This window comes from Thunnus albacares, chromosome 3 (genome assembly GCF_914725855.1).
Source record: "Thunnus albacares chromosome 3, fThuAlb1.1, whole genome shotgun sequence".
NCBI classification, from domain to species: Eukaryota; Metazoa; Chordata; class Actinopteri; order Scombriformes; family Scombridae; genus Thunnus; species Thunnus albacares.
Genome location: NC_058108.1, coordinates 11734314 through 11752513, shown reverse-complemented (window position 1 = coordinate 11752513; position 18200 = coordinate 11734314). Strand labels below are relative to the sequence as shown.

Sequence of the window (18200 nt, the reverse complement as noted above, 5' to 3'; positions counted from 1 at the left end):
CATTTGAAAAACTTCATTAGGAAAATTCAACATCAAGGTGTCTTTTCAGAATGTCAGCAGTTTTTATAAGGAATATTTCTGTTTATATTTCTCCGCTGTTTGTTCACACTGCTGTTACATTTTTTAGATGTAAATTTTCATTGCTGTGAGCATCACAAACACAATTACATTCACCTCCACTGGGTTTGGAATGAAGGCAGAAAACTCGAGACAGATCTCTGAAAACCTGCACAAATAAAGAAGCAAAAACTATCCACATGGCTACACCTCACTAGATGTAAATAAGAAAACTGGATTTTTGTGTGTGTTTGTGTGTGTGTGTGTGTATAATTTGGCTGGACCAACCCTCCAGTTCCCAAACCACCAAGTAATTAGCAAACCAAGGCGAGCGTAGTCAGAGAGTAAAAATAGTAAATTTACAGGATACTATACCCACAAAAACAGTTTATTCCCAGTCAGTCTGTAGTACATTGGCAGTATGAAACACAACATTTACTACAGTTTCAATCAATGACAGTTTGAGGTTAGGATTATTTTTTACTGATAAACAAGTTTCAATCTAATTCATCAGATTCAATGTGCAGGTGTCCCATCAGAGTACAGATGAAGGTACAAGACAGTAACCTGGTGCAGGAAACACATTAGCACAGTGTTAAAGTTCGGGGAGGTAGACAACATTGTTGCAGTGTTATAATGCAACTTTAGCATCATAAGTCACAATAGCTAACTTCCCACATTGGTTTTCTCGGCCTCCTGTCCTCATCTTCTTCATCATTTCACTCACACGTGGGGTCTCACCACACGTATAATTGTGAAGTGAAGCCAGCCATGACTCTTCACAGCGTCGTCCCTTCCTGTGTGCTCGTTCATCACTTCCTTTTCATTCCTTTACCTTGAAGCTGAAGTCACAAACCAGTGAGAGATGGTCAGACGGATAGCTAAAGGACGGGAGCCTGTTCGGCCCGATCTGCTCCTCAGTGGGCATGTCCAAAACTGCGTCCACTCTCAGCATGTCCTGACTGTACCAGATGTAGTCCAGAGTGGTACAGCATTCCCCTGTAGGGCGAATCTTCCATGTCGTGTACTCCGGCTCCGTCAAACCGTCTTGGCTGAGTTTCTTATAAGCTGAGTCCAAACTCAGAGGTGACGTGATGAAACACCGGTACACCTCCTCAGTTGGGACTGCATTGAAATCGCCACATATCAGCAGAGGAATGTCAGAGCTGGGGGCACCCGCGGGCCCGCCGGTGTGTTTCTGGACCAGGTTCTGGAGATGACGCAGGAGGTCAGAGCCCTGGGTGCTGCGGAGCCACTCCCAGCCGGAACGAGCCTTTAGGTGGGTCACAGCCACGCACACACATCTCCCTGTGCTTCGACATCGTAGCATCGTCACCACGGCAACCTGAGGCAAAAGAGCAGCATGTCAGAGGTGCTTATGAGCAGCTTTTCATACGTGCAAGTGTGGTTTTAATAGGTTCTACCCACCTGATTGGTTGGAATCCTCATGGCAGAGAGCCGTATATTGACACTGTCCAGGAACTCGAAGCGCGATTGATCAAAGAACAGCGCACAGCCGTCGGGGCCGTTGTTGCCCTCCACATCAAGGCACGGTGACCAGGGCTTAGGGCAGAAGTTGCTGCTGTAACCCAGGCCTGCCAGAACTGGCTGGAAGGTGTCGTAGTAGTGGTCGACTTCCTGCAGACACAGGATATGAGGTCGGTACGTGAGGATCTCCTCTAAGATGAGGTACTTCCTTCGGGACCAGCTGAGGGCCTCCAGGGGACACTGGACAAAACTGTCGAGTCCCTCTCCTAGAGCTGAAGGAGGAGACAGAAGGAGATCAGACTTCTATACTATAGTTTACATTAGCAAGTGTTTCGATCAGGACAAAATATCTCCTTGAAAAGAATAGGGACTGGCACACAATTTGAAAGCCACTTATATCATCATAACTCATTGGATCTGCCACATCCAAAATAAACTTTATTTATGATGTTAAACTCTGTCACTAGAGATATTAGAGCCTACAATCCAGCGTGATGAGGCATTAGATCAACTGTCTGTTACCTTGAGCCAGTATGTTCCACTGCATCACCCTGATGGGGCTGCCGGAGGTGCCGTCTCCATCAGAGGGGTGAATGAACTTCCTATGGAAGCGGGGTGGTCGGTCCCTGAGGGCCTCCTCGCATTGGCGAAGCAGTTCGTCTGGATCAGGGGGACACACAGAGGACCCCTTCTGCTCCTACAAACCAGAGATGAGACTTGACATTTATTTCACCTCAGAGGGCATATTTTTATATTTCCTGTTTCACTTTTTTAAAAAAAAGCAAAAAAAAAAAAGCATTCAACAGAAGAGAAGGAGTTACCTGGCAGAAATCTGGATCCAGGTTTTTGTCTGACGGAGGGAGAGGGAGAGGATGGCTGCTGCTGCTGCTGGGGGTCTGGGTCAGGGCGCTGTACAGCCTGGTGGCCCCTCCACCCATTGGATACACTGGACAGAAGAAGCACATGGTGAGATGAAGATGGAGAATGACGCGAGGGTTGAAGAGGGAGAAAAAAAACCATGAAGCATCTGTGATGCAGATTTTAAATGTCAAACACATCTTTACATTTCTAGCAAAGAATACGTATGATGAGCAGGTGGCGCTATATACAAATCCAATTCCTGACCCACATCCTCAGATGTTTAACCGTGTTTGTTGACCTTGAGCTCAGATTGCTAGCCTCGGTTTGATCACCTCTTACAGGCTAAACCATCTTAGCTGTCAAGTCATGTGGAGCAGTGTAACTGTGACACATAAATCCTATTTTAATTCACCTGATCACTAAGTGTTTCTGATTCATGTGACAGTATGAGTGCAGCTCAGCATGTCTTTTGTCCTCCTTCAACAACCTCTGTTAACTCACAACTATGTAAAATTAATGCAACCCTAAGACTGAAGTGTTAAAACTCAGTGTTAGGTTGCGACTATTTTTGGAAGCATCAAAGTAATGAGCTGACAATTAATTGTTTGCAATGTTAATTGTCTGGCATATTATCACTTTATAAAGTTTGGTGTACTTCTTTATCATACAGCGATCATACAATTGCTTATTAGCACATTTAAAAGACACTAAACAACATTAGCATTCAGTATTCAGTCTCCTATTAGCTCTGTGCGAGTTTTTATCTTGCTAGTTGTTCAGTTTGCCACCAGCTAGCTTAAATCGCTAACTTCCACACGTCTGCTGTTTGGTGCTGGGGAGGAAGTGTACAGTGGGGTTTTAGAGCTTTTTCTCTGAAAACAGCAGCCAGCTGTACCTGGAAACAACGTTGATGAAAGTGAATCAAAACCGTAACACCAAAACAATGAGCTGAAAGATGCTAAAATGCTCCATGTCAGATGATATTTCTTTGTGGGTTTGTCACTATGAGTAAATCTTTTCGCATTACACATGCTAATTTGATTCATTAATATAAAAATATTGATAATAGCAGCTTTAAATTACAAGAATAAACTCACATATTATATATATGTGGATAACCAGGCAGTCTTCTGAGTTGATGCTTAAATTAGAACAGAACCAAAGGGCTGTCAATTTTAAATTGTAGGTTTAGGTTTGCAAAGGTCACACCCGCTTGATAGTAAGCAGTCACGTGTGCACATGCACACACACACACACACACCACTGGTCTACAGGGTATGAATCTCACACACACACACACACACACCATCTGTTCCTCTAGTTTACTTGAAGGCACATGAGTATTTAACATGGTGGCTGTTTGTGAGGACTTTGAACTGCACAGGGTGAAACCAAAGTGGGTCATACTGATGGGTTGTTGACCTGCCAAAAGATGCCAGACCTGTTCAATTTCAGATATTGCAGACAATAAACAACAATTTTAATCATAATTCATGTTATTTATAACACTGCATTTGCAGCAGCATGTTATCTTGTTCAGATTTGTGCTTTAATTTTCTAAAAGCTGACGTATCTCCACCAATTACGTTCCAGCTCGATTAGCCATTTTCCAAACAGAGTAAAACACAATTCTCTAAAATGGTACGTCACAGTTTGTTTCAATAATTTCAGCTCTTCAAATCTAAAACAAACATGTTGTGCATGTTAATATGCATTTTTTTCTGAGACTGACCTCTGTTCTGTCCAACAAATTCTGGTGACTTATTTCTCTCCCCAACTCCTCTACACCACAACTATGACTATAAAAGGAGAGATCAGATAAGGTTTGACTGCTTCATGTTTAGGATCCATCCAGTTCTGAGTGAATTTGTGTGAAATAACAGGCCACAACAAATGCCACCTCTTCCCACATATAAAACTGAATAATACTAAACAGACCCTTTAACTCTCTCAGACACTAGTGTTAATAATACGTGTCCATGTTTATCCAAATACATGCCTGCAACAGCCAGACTGGTTTCAGCATCTAAGTCCACACCCTCATCATTATGTATACAGAACCTCACAGGCATCTCAACATCGTCCATCTCTGATCTTTGTTGTTATGCATTTAAACAAAATGACACTAATCATGTAAATACAGTAGATACTAAACACCAAAATATAATGTCATCTGCAGAATAATAAAGAATAGCTGCTTCTTACCCATAGTCTCCATCACTGTCCACAGCTACGCCCAGTCTGTACTCAAGTAAATTCTCTGTAATGCCTCCTTGTAAATGTTACCCTGACAGATATTGTATGTTACTGTCGGCTGAACGATTCCTGGATAAACTGAAAGTGTTTTCACTGCAACGGGAGACAGTGATAGATGTGTTGTCTGTGTGTGAGCGCAGAAATCTGACTTCTCATCGCTCACTGCTACCTTTAAAGCCTCGGCGAGACAGAGAGAGAGACAGAGAGAGAGAGAGAGAGAGAGAGAGAGATTAGGAAGTATAGACGTCATCAGGCCATATGGAGTATTACAGGTCATGTGCTGGTGAAGGAGAGAGAAACACTGCGCTGTTCAAACTGCTACAATCTCACAGTCACACACAAGCTGAATGTGTGACACACAATATTATTCATATTTTATTATTAATATTATCATTGAAAGATTCTTTATACTGACTTTATCTGAAGGTTGTTCACATCCTCACCTCAGCTCAAACATGCAAGCAAAAACAGTAACATGGACTCCTCGCAAACACACACTCAAAAATATCAGGATTCAGTATTGGAATAAGTACATTTCCATGACAGTCTTTTAATGGTTATATAATATCCACTGCTGCACCACAATGATTGCATGAATGCACAACTGTGCTCTGTGTGTGTGTGTGTGTGTGTGGGTGCATGTTTAGCAATAATAACTTCCTCAGTTTGTGTGTTGTAACTGCTCCCAGGTCACAGTGTTTTCAATTTATCGTCACTAATGTTACTTCAGTGTTTAATATTTTTCCCCACAAAGCGTATTGTATCTCTCCAAACTTTAAAAATCTAAATTTACCCATAATCTAAGCTGGAATCAAATTTGTTCACTGACAATTAATTGTTTGCCATGTAAATTGTATGACATATTATCACTTTATAAAGTTGTTTGGTGTACTTCTTTGCAAACACTTGCTTATTAGCATATTTAACAGACACAGAACAACATTAGCATTCAGTATTCAGTCTCCTTTTAGCTCTTCGTGAGTTTTTTATCTTGCTAGTTATTCAGTTTGCCACCAGCTAGCTTAACTAATCGCTAACTTTGTCTGTCTGCTGTTTGGTGCTGGGGAGGAAGTGTACAGTGGGGTTTTAGAGGTTTTTCTCTGAAAACAGCAGCCAGCTGTACCTGGAAACGTCAATGGAAGTGGACAAAAACTGTAACACCAAAACAATGAGCTGAAAGACGCTAAAATGCTCCATGTCAGGTGATATTTATTTGTGGGTTTTTCACTATGAGTAAATCTTTTCACATTACACATGCTAATTTGATCCATTGTTATTGTTAAAATATTAATAATAGCAACTTTAAATTACATGAATAAAGTCACATACTATATATATGGATAACCAGGCAGTCTTCTGAGTTGATGTTAAAATTAGAACACAACTGTGTGTGTGCATGTTTTGCAATAACTTCCTCAGTTTGCGTGTTTACCGTCACTAATGTTACTTCAGTGTTTAATATTTTTCCACACAGCATATTGTACCTTTCCAAACTTTAAACGCACAACATGTAATTTCTGCTGCTAGGGGTCTCTCAATCAAAACATTAACAAAAGATGGAGTGTGATGACGTTGTGAAGTAGCATGGGAGTTGGTGTCTTCATTGTTAAAAGGATTACTTTATCGTTCAGGATGTTTTTACCAGGAGCCAAATTATCTGCAGAGGCCTCATGCTCTCCAAAACAAACAAACCCAGTGGAACACTGAATAAAGCTGTTTCATTTTATAAATCAGTGTTTCTCTGACGCTGTTTGGCAGACAGAGGACATCCAAGAGGGGCTTCTAGCCAAGCTGCTGCCAACATTTGCTCAGGTTGTTTCTCTGATAACTTCAGATCCAGACATCTAGTGACTAAAATCCTTCATCCAGTTAAAAGATACAGTTAAAAATTACCAAGATCTAAAAAGTTTATTGTAAACATGTGGCTTAAAACTGAATAAAAGTCAATTTATGACAGTGTCTGGCAAACAGCCACAACACCAACGTATACTCTTTGGTAGAGGGGGTATGACACCATTGACAGGAAACCAAATAAAATAGACTGTTACCTTGATTAAAATGACTGATTTCTCTGGGTTTGAAAAATGTTGGAAACATTTGGGATAATATAAGTACACAACTCAACAAAATATACAACTTTGGTCTAGTTGTTTGTAGACAATTTAATGCAGAATAGTTACATATTATAGCTTTAAATCTAAATTTAGCAATAATCTGGTCTGGAATCAAATTTGCTCCTTTAGACTCTGTAACACCAGTATGGAGCAACTGTTCCAAACCTTTGGGTAAGAAGCCTCCTAAAGGTTTGCAAAGTAGATCCGAAGGGCTGTGAGATGTAATACTTTCACACAAGTATTTTCTAAAATTTTCTATAATCTTTACATTTTACCTTTCATGAAACACAAGACTCTTTACCTCTTAAGGCTAAACATGACAACGTCATTGGCTGGACTGCTCTCTACAGGTTTCCCCCACAGAGTTTTATAGTGGCCTAAAACAAAAACTTATTCACTTGAACTTCACTTGAAGCAAATACAACACATTTAATGAGTGTTGCTTCTATATAGGCTGTCATCTAATAACTAAACTGATCAAGAGAAGAGATGCATCAAGACCTGATTGGTGTAACACCTTGACTAAGCAGTTTCCTGGGGAAACCTTGCACTAATTATAGACATGTGGAAACTATGAAAAATGGGCCTTTTCAGGCAGTGCTCACCAACCTTTTTATCTTGTGACCTTGAAAAAAATAAAAAATTAAAGGAAAATCTAAAAAAATAAATCTAATTTCGTGTAGAATATTTATAAATGTTTCTTCTTTCCTATCTTGTTAATCATCTTGTTACATACAGTATAATCTATTCTCATTGCTCCTTCTCAGGTTGTTGTCTGCGAGCTCAGTTGTAAACTATCATCTTTCCTGTGACAAAAACACACAAGACACGTTAACAATTAACATGGATCCTTGTTTATGTTGAAAGAAAATATGGAAACGGCAGCAAGCAGTGTTTTTTTTTCTTCTCTTATCAGTGTTCTGCAATAATCTCTGAGAAACATCCACCTGTTCCCTTATGACTCCCAACAAGACAAAGTCCTGCACTTATGTTTTCTCCGTGATCAAAATAATTCTAATGTTTCATGAGCAGAGACAAAGCCATATAATTCCTCTTTGACTCTACACCTTAATCCGGCTGAATGGAGTTTGGATGTTTTCATTTGCCACTGTGTTGCTTTGACGTCAGTGTGTCAACACACAGATGAGCACACAGAGCCTCGGTAAAGAACTGAGAGCTCTTCTGACTCGTGAGGGATGACTCATGTCTGTAGACTCAAGACTGCAAGCTCCCTGCACATTTTCCACAAAGTCACGACATCAACATGATACTGAAATACATGATTTCTAGAGCAGAGAGGTTGTTTTTTTAAAGCAGCAGATAGACTGGAAAAAAAAAATTCTCCACAAGAACCACAAGCAACTGATGTCCAAACAGGCTGACTGAGCATTCATTAATTATGCTGGATTAATCAAAGAAGTCACGAGATGACAGGACTGGATAGGATGCAGTAAAAACCCAACATTTTGGACACACAAAATTGTGATTTTTTGTCAAGCTTTTGCGCTATTTCTTGTGGATTACTGTGTTTTACCTCCTCAAGCCTCTAAAAGTTAATAAAATAAAATAAGTCCTCTTTCTAGAGCTGCAAGCTTAGTCGATTAATCAGCATCTATTTTGATAACTGAATAATCATTTTAGTCTTTTTTTTTGTGTCATTTTTACTTTGTGGAACATGATGATAATCTGAATATCTTATTTTGGACTGTTAGTCAGACACAACCAGACATTTGAAGATGTAACCTTGGACTGTAGGGAGCTAAATCAGATATTTTTCACTATTTTCTGACATTCTGTGGACAACGATTAAGCCATGAATCAAAACAATAATCGATAACTTAACTGGTAGATAATGCAACATGTGACGAGGGGTCCCAGGTAGGCTTTGCTTTATTTTAAGGGGTCGCAGGCCAAAAGTGTCTGGAACCACTGATGTAGAAAACCCTCTTGTGGCTCCAGGCAGAATAATTTACTGTTGTGGAGTGATTGCGTGCATGAGATGAGAGTGAGAGAGAGAAAGAGAGAAAGGCTGTGTGTGTATGTGTGTGCAAGAGAGAGAGAGTGAGAGGGGGAGAGAGGGAGAGAGAGAGAGCATGTTACTGTATCCTTTAGTGTCATATTGACATTTCCACATTGAAGGGCAGCTGCCTCATTACATTACAATATGTGGGTGTGTTTTTCTGCATGTGTGCGTTGTGTCTTTCACAGCAGCTGAAACTATTTCACTGTGATGGTTGTTGTCTATTTGTGATCTTCCATTACTGTATACAGCCGCAATCACAATCACATCACATCTATTTTTTTTTTTTTTTGGCATTTAAAAAAAAAAAAAAAAAAATCATGCAGTTATACGTAATTATTAATATATTGGTGTACTCAGGTACTGCTTGAACAGCCTGAAAAGTCATTGTTTCAATAAAAGGTTATAATAAAAAATACATTTATTTTCTAAGTGACTGTTTCACCTGTAAATAAACCACTGTAGATCAAGACTGAGGACATTTTAACTACAAAACACAGAACTTTCAAAATTATGTACTACGACCCTGAAGTCATAAAGTCATCATGTTCCGTATGTTATCTAGTTTGTGGTTTTAAATTGCTACTTTACACTCTGACCTTTTAGAAACCTCCTCCGCTGCAAAGCTGAGTGAACGCAAACAACATAAAGGAGTCAATTCACACGCATCACACCGGTAGGAGATGGTGGCAGTTTTGTTTTTGGTTGTGAACAAACAGAAACATGACCCTCCTCTCTGCCTATTCTCACTGTACTGATGTCTCTTATTACATACTCCATGTAGTCTGTTGTAGGCTGTTAGCCTTTCAGAGATAAATAAAAGCACTTATCTCACTGTTACAGACAGTTCTCTACATGTCCAGTCCAATGTCAAAGTAGTAAGAAACTAGTGTACTCTGTACACTCTGTTCCAAATGTGTACAGAAGCATTGACACACAACTTAAGATAAAAATCACAGGATATGAAACTACTATCACTCCCAAAGTGATATCCTTTAATATCCACACAGTCACCCCGAACATCAGCATGGGAGATTAACATAACACTTCTGCAGATGTTTACAAGAGAAGAATATCTGTTCTGACACCTGAAGATGTAAAAACATGACCTGATAACTGCATATTCAGAGAAGCTTTTGGCCTGTTTGGAAATATGAAAAGTTAGTAGGACCTCAGTGTTTGAAGTTCTGGATACAATTAACAAACAGGCACCTGATATTTAATTTGTAGCACCCTTTCTTTAGTGGTGGGGTTTTATTAAGGAGGTACTACAGTGTAGTTGCAGGAGTTGCGAGGACTAGATTAAAGAAAAGAATGGTCAAAATCGATGCAGCCTTGGCCGAGATATCCTGAATTTCACTCCCACGTCCATACAGACACAAACACCGAGGAAGCAACAGGATTCATTCACTGTGAACTGAACCCACCAAAAACATGCTGGCACCGCCCATCACTACTGAAAGACTGAAGAGGACTTCAAACTGAATGGAGGAGCAGCTGATCATTGCACTCAACAGCTTCAAATATGACTTTAACAAGCTGCTGGGAATTGAAAATGAAAAGATATCACTGATGAAAATTCTTAATTGTTATGAATGTATCTTTGAGCTGAATCCAAGATAACTCTGATGACATCATCTGGGTTGTTTTCCCAGACGTGACAAAGTTCCTCCAGAGCTACAGTAGACATGATACAGCTGTTTTTACAGGTGGAGTAGTACTGTTCATGACTAAATGAAACTTTTCAGCTTTTCAGAACTGAAGAAAAGCAGCTCTGATCTCAGCTGAAAGTGAGAAATATAAAACATTACATCATTTTTAAAGACGTTGGAAGATTTTTTCAACTTAACAGCAGCATTTGTCTTTCAACTTAAGATAACATGTGACAATAAAAAAGGTTTTTACATAAATACAAAATGCACTGATGAAGAACTGTTTGTGATACAAAATATCAGAGGAATAAGAGTTGTGTTTTGGCATCAGTCACACACACACACACACACACACACACACATAACACTGATATTGACGACCTACAGACAGATACAGTCATTCAAGAAAGAAAATGTTTCATATATATACATAGTGTGCTACAGTCTGACTGTACTATAAAGCTATACATACTGCAGCTTCCAAATGACATGGCACAAAGGAGTTGAGAGCAAAGTTTACTTCATGCTTATCTGAAGACTTACCTCTTTTACTGGAATAAACTGCTGATTTCCTTCACTTGCACTTGTGTGGCTGCTGTCTTATTAAGCCTGTGTGTTGTCCTCTCTGTGCTAGTGAGTGACACAGAAAGTGTGCATGTGTCTGTGTGTTTTTTGCTCTGAGGGACGTAACAGTGGGAGGTTGTTTGACCCTCTAGCTGCAGGGCAAGGTCACAGCAGAGAGAAACCTGGTCACTTCTGCCATCTGCTGGTAGGAGCCACAAGTGTCTTTCATCACCAAACTGCAAAGAGTCTGAGAAGAGAAGACATTTCACTAGGTTCAATCAAAGTAAAAATTAACATGGACACTGGAAATAAAATGGATGGATGTCACAAAAAAAAACTTTTTCATGTTTTGGATTTTACTATAATTTTAACATTTTTTGTGTAATAATTCATAGTGCTATACTTGAGGTTAATAAATTAATCACTAAACAAATACATTTTAAATAGAGCAAAAGATTCTGAGAGTCATCTCTAACAATTATGTGAAATTGGTGGAATTACTGTGTAGTCAATTATACCAATAATATAAGGAGCAAGAAAACAAGTGAGGTAGTTGTATAAAAGGTGGTGAAATAACCTTTTGATTTAACTTAAACGCTAAAATGATTATCATAAAATGATCCTTATTGAAAGCAACTGTCTAGAAGAGAAGTTAGATGTTTTGTTTTTCAGTCCAGTATAAAGGAAAAAAAAGATAATGATGATGACCTTCTGTATACTACATAATGCTGTCAAAGAGGAGAAAAAGACCACAAGTTTGGGTTATTTTAGCGAAGTGTGTTAAGAGGAATAGCTGCTAAAAAGTAGTTTCAAGAAATTTCATAGGAATATGGCGGTACATCTGTCACAAGAGTGACAAGTCTTAACATTCAGATGAGTCCTCTGCTGATCTCACTTTTTATACTTCCAATTGTTTGCTGTTTTTCTCTAACTAAAAGCAATTGTGCTATACACACACACACACATATATATATAGCCTTTATATAAATAAAAATAATATTATATTTTTCTAATGTTTGATTTTATTTGACACCGCATAGAAAATGAGAGTTATCCTTTGAAAGTGGTTAGCAATGCTATCAGTTGAGTACGATGGAGGAGAGAACCACAACATAAATATTTTATGAATGGTCTTCACTCAGTGACTATCCTACACTTCACGTACACTATCTGAAGCTGGTTAAAGCTGACACACAGGAGGCACTAATGACCTCATGCTGTGCATGCCACATGGCTGCAGCGTTCCTGGTTCAGTTCCGGCCGGGGACCCTTGTTACGTGTCAGGTCCATCTCTCTCACCTTGTTTCTTGTCTGACACTTCACTATCCAATAAAGGCAAATATGCCTAAAAAAAAAGCTGACACACCAATTGCTTGTCAACTCAATTACTGCCATCAACTATAATATGTTAATGTCAAAACTACAAAACAAACTGAGCAAAGACTTAAAAAATTAAATGGGAAAATAATGATATTGATAAGGAAAATTAAAAATGACGAATGTCGTATAATATGAAGTATGATTGTATTTCCAATTTTTAAACATATTGCCATCTTAAAAATATACTATATTAAAAATGTAGGCCTGAAATTGACCAGAACAAGACATAGGCTACAGCAGCATTTTCATGACTTGTGCCATCATGTTTCCCTTTGAAAGCTGTAAACATTTCCATCAGAACACACTTGTTTAACAGGAAAAGCACAAGTGCATCTAATAACACTGATTAACTGTGTCCATATATTTCTCCCTGATCATGCCGGCCCATCTCCAGCTTGTGAACCACTGCTCTCTATAGTATTATATTAAAAGCACAAATAAAGTGAGTGAATATATCCCAGTCTGGGTGCTTTTTTAGTGAAGATTTTTATGTGTATGAGCGTGCTCTGCAAAATAACAAAATCATCTTGTTTCTGTGAACTTTATTCAAGGTTTTCATTACAAATTAAAGTCTTACATGTACACAGGTATGTACAGCAGACATTTAACTCTTTGCGATGTAGAACCAGAGCTGCTTTAATCAACTCAACTGTGCTGTTCTATAGTTGTTTTATCTCCCAGTCGTTTGCTAAAGTCTAACATTTGTTGGTGCAGGAGGGTGCCGACGTGTCCTAACTGGCGTCTCCTGGTCTTCAGATGGTTCAACAGGCTGCTCATGGACACCAACAGAGCGCCATCCCTGCTCTGACTGTCCTGAGTTAACAAAACATCCTCTCTCCAGGCTTCCTGCAAACTCTCCAGTAAGGCCTGCGTGTCCTTGTTGAACTGGTGGATCTCCTGCCAGTATCTGTCTTTGTTCTCTCTGGCTCTGGTGACATCTTCTGTCATCTGTCTGATACAGAGATGCAGCCTGCTGTTCTCCATGCTGACCTGCTCCAGTTTCACGCTGTTGTCGTAGATGCTCAGCTCTACAGATCTCAGCTCTGAGGCCTGTTTGTCAAGCAAGCCCATATATCCTGCTCGCAGCTCCTCCAGCTCAGCCTTCATTTCCTCTCTGGGCTGAAGCAGAGAGCTGGTTTTCTCCGTCAGCCCCTGAATCGACAGCGCTAGATCATTCCTCCTCCTCCTCAGCTCGGAAGTGCGCGTTTTCAGGCTCTGGTGCCTGGATCGCTCCTCGTTACACTTGGCTTCCACCTCCTTCAGCATCACCTCTTTCTCCTCCCCCTCCCTCTGCTTCTCCTCGTTGCTCCTCATGATGCTCTCTGTCTCCGCGGCGCACTGCTGCATTTCCTGGTGGTGTGTGGTCTCTAACTGTCTGTACTCTACCTCAGACCGGGTCATGTGACTCATCAGCAAGTCGGCGTCGGCGCTCATGGGCTGACGCTGCAGGAGTCTGGCCTCCTCTTGTCGCAGCTCCTCGTACCTCCTCCTGGTGCTGCTGATGTCAGAGGTCATTTTCGCCACATGTTCCTGATGCGCCCTCTTCGTCTCCTCCAAGAGCTGACTTAGCTGTCTCTTCTCCTCCTCCAACTGGCTGATGTTCTTCTTCTCTACATTCACGTTAACACACAGCTCCTCCTGATTCCTCTCAAAGATGCGCTTATGGATCACATCCGCCTCCAGGAGTTCTCCGATCTGCTTGTCCATCTCTTTGATCTCCTTGCTGTGTTTGACTATGGAGGCAATGCGCTCCTCCAGCTGCAACTTGGACCGCTCCAGCTGCTGTGAGACATGTGAATGCTCGGCCCTAACTTCGTTCTCTTCGTCGTGCTGGAGCTTGAATATCTCATAGATTTTGGCCAGGGAGTCTTGACAGAGGATTCTTGATGCTCTGCCCTCCTCTATCTTACCCTCCACTGCTGCGATTTCATCTTTAAGACGCTGGACGGCAGCGCTGAAGGCTTCCCCTAACTCATAGAGCTCCTTCTTCAGCGTTTCCCTCTGTTTCCTCAGTTCATGATGCCTCTGGGTCTCCCCTTCCAGCTGTTTCTCAAACTGGCACCGAGACGCTGTCAGTCTTTGCATACTGCTCTCCAGCTTGGCCATGTGAATTGTGAGCTCGCCCAGGTGGTCATGGGTTTCTTGTTTCTTGTCATTAACTCTGTCCAAATCCCTCCTACTCCTCCTGATCACTTGCTTCTGCTGCTTAATTTTCTCCTCAACCAGGTCCACATCTCCGGACAGGTTGTCTTTTTTCACAGCGAAGGCCTCTCTCTCCAGCACCATATTCTGCTGCAGTGTTATTTTGTCCTGTTCCACAGCAGCGATGCACGACTTCAGCCCCTCTATCTGCTCCTGTGTGTGACCCAGCTGCATCTGCAAGCTATACTTTAGTGTGATTTGATCATTCAGAGCAGCGATGACGTCCTCGTGCTCTGCCTTCACCTGGTCTCGCTCTGGGCGTAGCGCTTCATTTTGGCTCATGAGTGCTTCCTGCCTCTTCACAGTGGTTTCTTGCAGCTGAGAGACTGTGTTGAGGTCTTTGCGCAGCTGCTCTATCTCCTCAGCATTAGATGCCCGAGCTGCTGCGACATCAGCCATTATATCCTGGCTCATTCGTTCTCTTATGTTGTTGATTTGGTGTCTTAGCTTACTGTTTTCAATAGTCTCCACTTCTAAATGTTCATGAGCAGCGCGTCTGTCCGCCTCCAGCTCAGTGATGGCAGCAGTTATCTCAGTCAGGTGGAGGCTGGCTTCAGGTGAGAATGGTACTCCCTCGTCTTTCAGTTGCTTATCCAGCTCCTTTAAACGCTCCAGAGCGACCATAACGGCCGGGAACTCGGGGACAAGGCAAGAAGCCATTTTTTTACCCGACTGTGTGCGTTTTGTTTCAGGTCTGCGTGTCTTGTGCTCGAAGGTGTGTCCGCAGTGTTGACTTCAGTTAAGTTTCCGCCGCTGATAACTTGTGAGTGTGGTCGCCACGGTAACTAATGCCCCAACACGAAGGAAACAGCATGCTACGGCGAGTCCGTGACGCCATAACGTTGTTAGCAGTGGCTAACCGTCAAACAAATGGTGTCATTATGGTTGTAACTAACCCCAAGAAACTAAGATAAACAGAAGCTTAGATAAACAGACAAGTCGGGTGACCTGCGTACTTCAAGCGTGAACGAGCATGTAGAAACGTAAACACTCTGTTGTCACTTCTGTCCAGATAAATATTGACGCTAGCTGCTGGAAGCTCAACAACCGCTGTGCTGCTTACCTGGAAACTGTGGCAGCTCTTGAGAAGGTGCGTAGGGTCAACCTCCGCTCTACAAGATGTGTGTGTGTGTGTGTGAGCTGAAAACGCAAGTCAGACAGACACACCAGGTGGGCGAGCCAGTTAAGTAAAGGGGTATCCGAGCCCCTGAGTTGCCAGATTTGAAAATTTCACAAGAAGAGAAATGGGTTTCCGCTCATTTCCAGAGAGGAAGTACTACTACTCAAAGCAGTAGTACTGAACAAGCCTTTACTTGTTTTTTTCATCTCTCTTTTTTTTTGAGGGATGTACTTATGTAGTTTTTGAAAACATCTATCTCTTGCAGTTTGACACAGCTTCATTAAATTGCCCCCGAAAGCCAATAAATCCAAATATTCTTAAATATGCTGGCCATTCTGCTGAATCAGTGCATTTTCCGTCCCCAAGAAATTACATGCATAAATATGCATGAAACGTATCTGTATAAAACATTATATTACCAAGCAAAGTGTCTCCTTCACTTTGTTCTAATTGCAAATTGAAGATACATCATGTAAAACCTTAATAAAAACCACCTAGAACAGTGAAAAAAATAGAATTTTAGTCTGCCCCCACTCTCTATCACTACATTTCACCATGAAATATAATGATAAGAATCCTTCAGAAATCTTTTTTTAATATTATTGTGTGACTATATATCCAATTTAGACATAAAATGCATTTTCTCATCAGAAATCCACAATGTGTTAGTTAAAATACAAATTTTACTCGTGTCCCCAGGTTTTCACTCAGTCCTGTTACCCTGACACTTTCCCCCTCTAAAAATTTGAGTCACTCCACAAGTCACATGATCAACAGGAAGTAGCATCATTTGAGTCTCCTGAAAGCCATGGGAAGACCAAAAGTAAGTTTTCTCACCCGGTTTCCTGTATTTTTGATCATATTGTAAGTACGACTGGGAATGTCAATCTCAACATACAGTCCTGTTACCTAAATTATTTGTTAGATGTTAGGTTTTTTTAAGATAGGTTTGGTAAACCTCTTGAAGGTGCTAAATATTCTCATGCTATCAGCATCATGCATTTATGTATTTTCTAATGCTATGCTTAAACCTCAGTCCTGTTACTTTCAGTATTGTTACTTGTATGAATGGTAACAGGATTGAATAAGAGTAACAGGAGTGAGAAGTTTGAATAGAATTGCCATTTTAAATGTGTATATGGTGTATATGTATATATTGATTAATTATAATACTGTTCTCTTGATTTTAAGTTTTACAGTTGGAATTACTGTAGGTGTTTTCAGTTTTACAATGTGAACACATTACTTACAGGGAGCCAGTCAATTAAGTGCTGCAGAGAAGCAGCGGCGCTATCGCGCTCGACGTGATGCCAACCCAGAAAGGAGAGAGAGATACTTAAAGAAGGAGCAGCAGAAATACAGGGAGGACATAGCATCAGGCAGGAAGAAAACAGTCAATAACATTAGCAGGAAGGAAAAGTGCAGAAGACGCAAAAAGTGGAGGGAGACTTACCACAGGGTCAAGTCCAGGAAAGAAGCCCTAAAGCACCTCACCACACCTCTAGGTAGCCCTCAGTGGATCTTCTTTGAGGTAAGCCATGGCAAGGGTACCCCGGATGGAGTGGGAGGGGCCCTGAAGAGGATGGCTGACAGTCTTGTCAGCAAGGGGACAGATATCCCTGATGCTTCAGAGCTGTTTCCTGTGTTGAACAAGACAGATACAACAATCAAGTCTTGTTTTGTGGAGGAGGAAGCAGCTGACAGAGCAGTGTCAGAGATGCCCAAGGATGTGCCACCAGTACCATCTACGATGGCAGGTAGGACAGCCAGAAAAGTAAAGGGGTATCTTAACCCCTGTGTTGCCAGACTTGAAGATTTCACAGATTCACTGTAGCACTGAACAAGCCTTTACTCGTTTTATTTTGGTTTGTTTGTTTGTTCTTTTTTTGAGGGATGCACTTATGTAATTTTGATGACATCTACCTCTTGTTAATTGCTCTGGACAAAAATGTCTGCCGAATGAATATAATGCCACATAAACAGCTGGAACTTCTCTTTCTAGGTGGGAAATGTCTATCACAACAATCAATAACTACTTCAATAACTAATTACCACACAGTTAGTCTGGGACCTGTGGGGCCCCTGAGGTTCTGGGATGCTGGGCAGTTGTCTGGTTTAACTGGATGGTAATCCAACCTTGGATTTACATTTATTTAATTGGGTCATTTTAATAGCTTTTCCCCCTCATTTGACAGAACCAATCAATGAAACTATAAGAAGAAATGATCTGGCAACAGAAAGAGAAAATGGACAACATCAAGGTTTGCAGAGTAAAATATTATTTAAGCTACTGGCAAGGATCTGTTAAAAAGTTTAAAAAGTATTCTATACACTTTGCAATCAACAAAAAGGAAAGTTAACTATAAATAATTTCAAATATATAATTTTAAGTATTTAAAAAGACAATTACATCTGATTGACAAGAGCCGTGACACTGTTTACATAAAAGTTGGTAAACTCTTCAAGTAAAGGCGTGGACTGCCCGT

The 18200-nt window shown here is 40.8% G+C and overlaps 2 protein-coding genes across 4 annotated transcripts; both read right to left on the bottom strand.

Annotated features, from left to right (window-relative positions):
• Positions 1-411: 411 nt before the first annotated feature.
• On the bottom strand, positions 412-17294 carry LOC122979169 (nocturnin-like). Of its 3 annotated transcripts, none has more exons than XM_044346414.1 (6): positions 17168-17294; positions 10992-11259; positions 2367-2491; positions 2068-2242; positions 1486-1817; positions 412-1402 (listed from the first exon to the last, which is right to left on the bottom strand). In XM_044346414.1, exons 3-6 carry the CDS (start codon positions 2481-2483, stop codon positions 881-883), a joined length of 1146 nt encoding a protein of 381 aa, XP_044202349.1. In that variant the 5' UTR covers positions 2484-2491; positions 10992-11259; positions 17168-17294; the 3' UTR covers positions 412-880. The 3 variants fall into 3 exon arrangements, with proteins under 3 accessions (XP_044202349.1, XP_044202348.1, XP_044202346.1); XM_044346413.1 differs by lacking the exon at positions 17168-17294 and adding an exon at positions 15658-15858; XM_044346411.1 differs by lacking the exons at positions 10992-11259; positions 17168-17294 and adding an exon at positions 4612-4858.
• ccdc175 (coiled-coil domain containing 175) lies at positions 13038-15254 on the bottom strand. The gene has a single exon (XM_044347545.1). It carries the CDS (start codon positions 15252-15254, stop codon positions 13038-13040), a length of 2217 nt encoding a protein of 738 aa, XP_044203480.1.
• Positions 17295-18200: the final 906 nt, after the last annotated feature.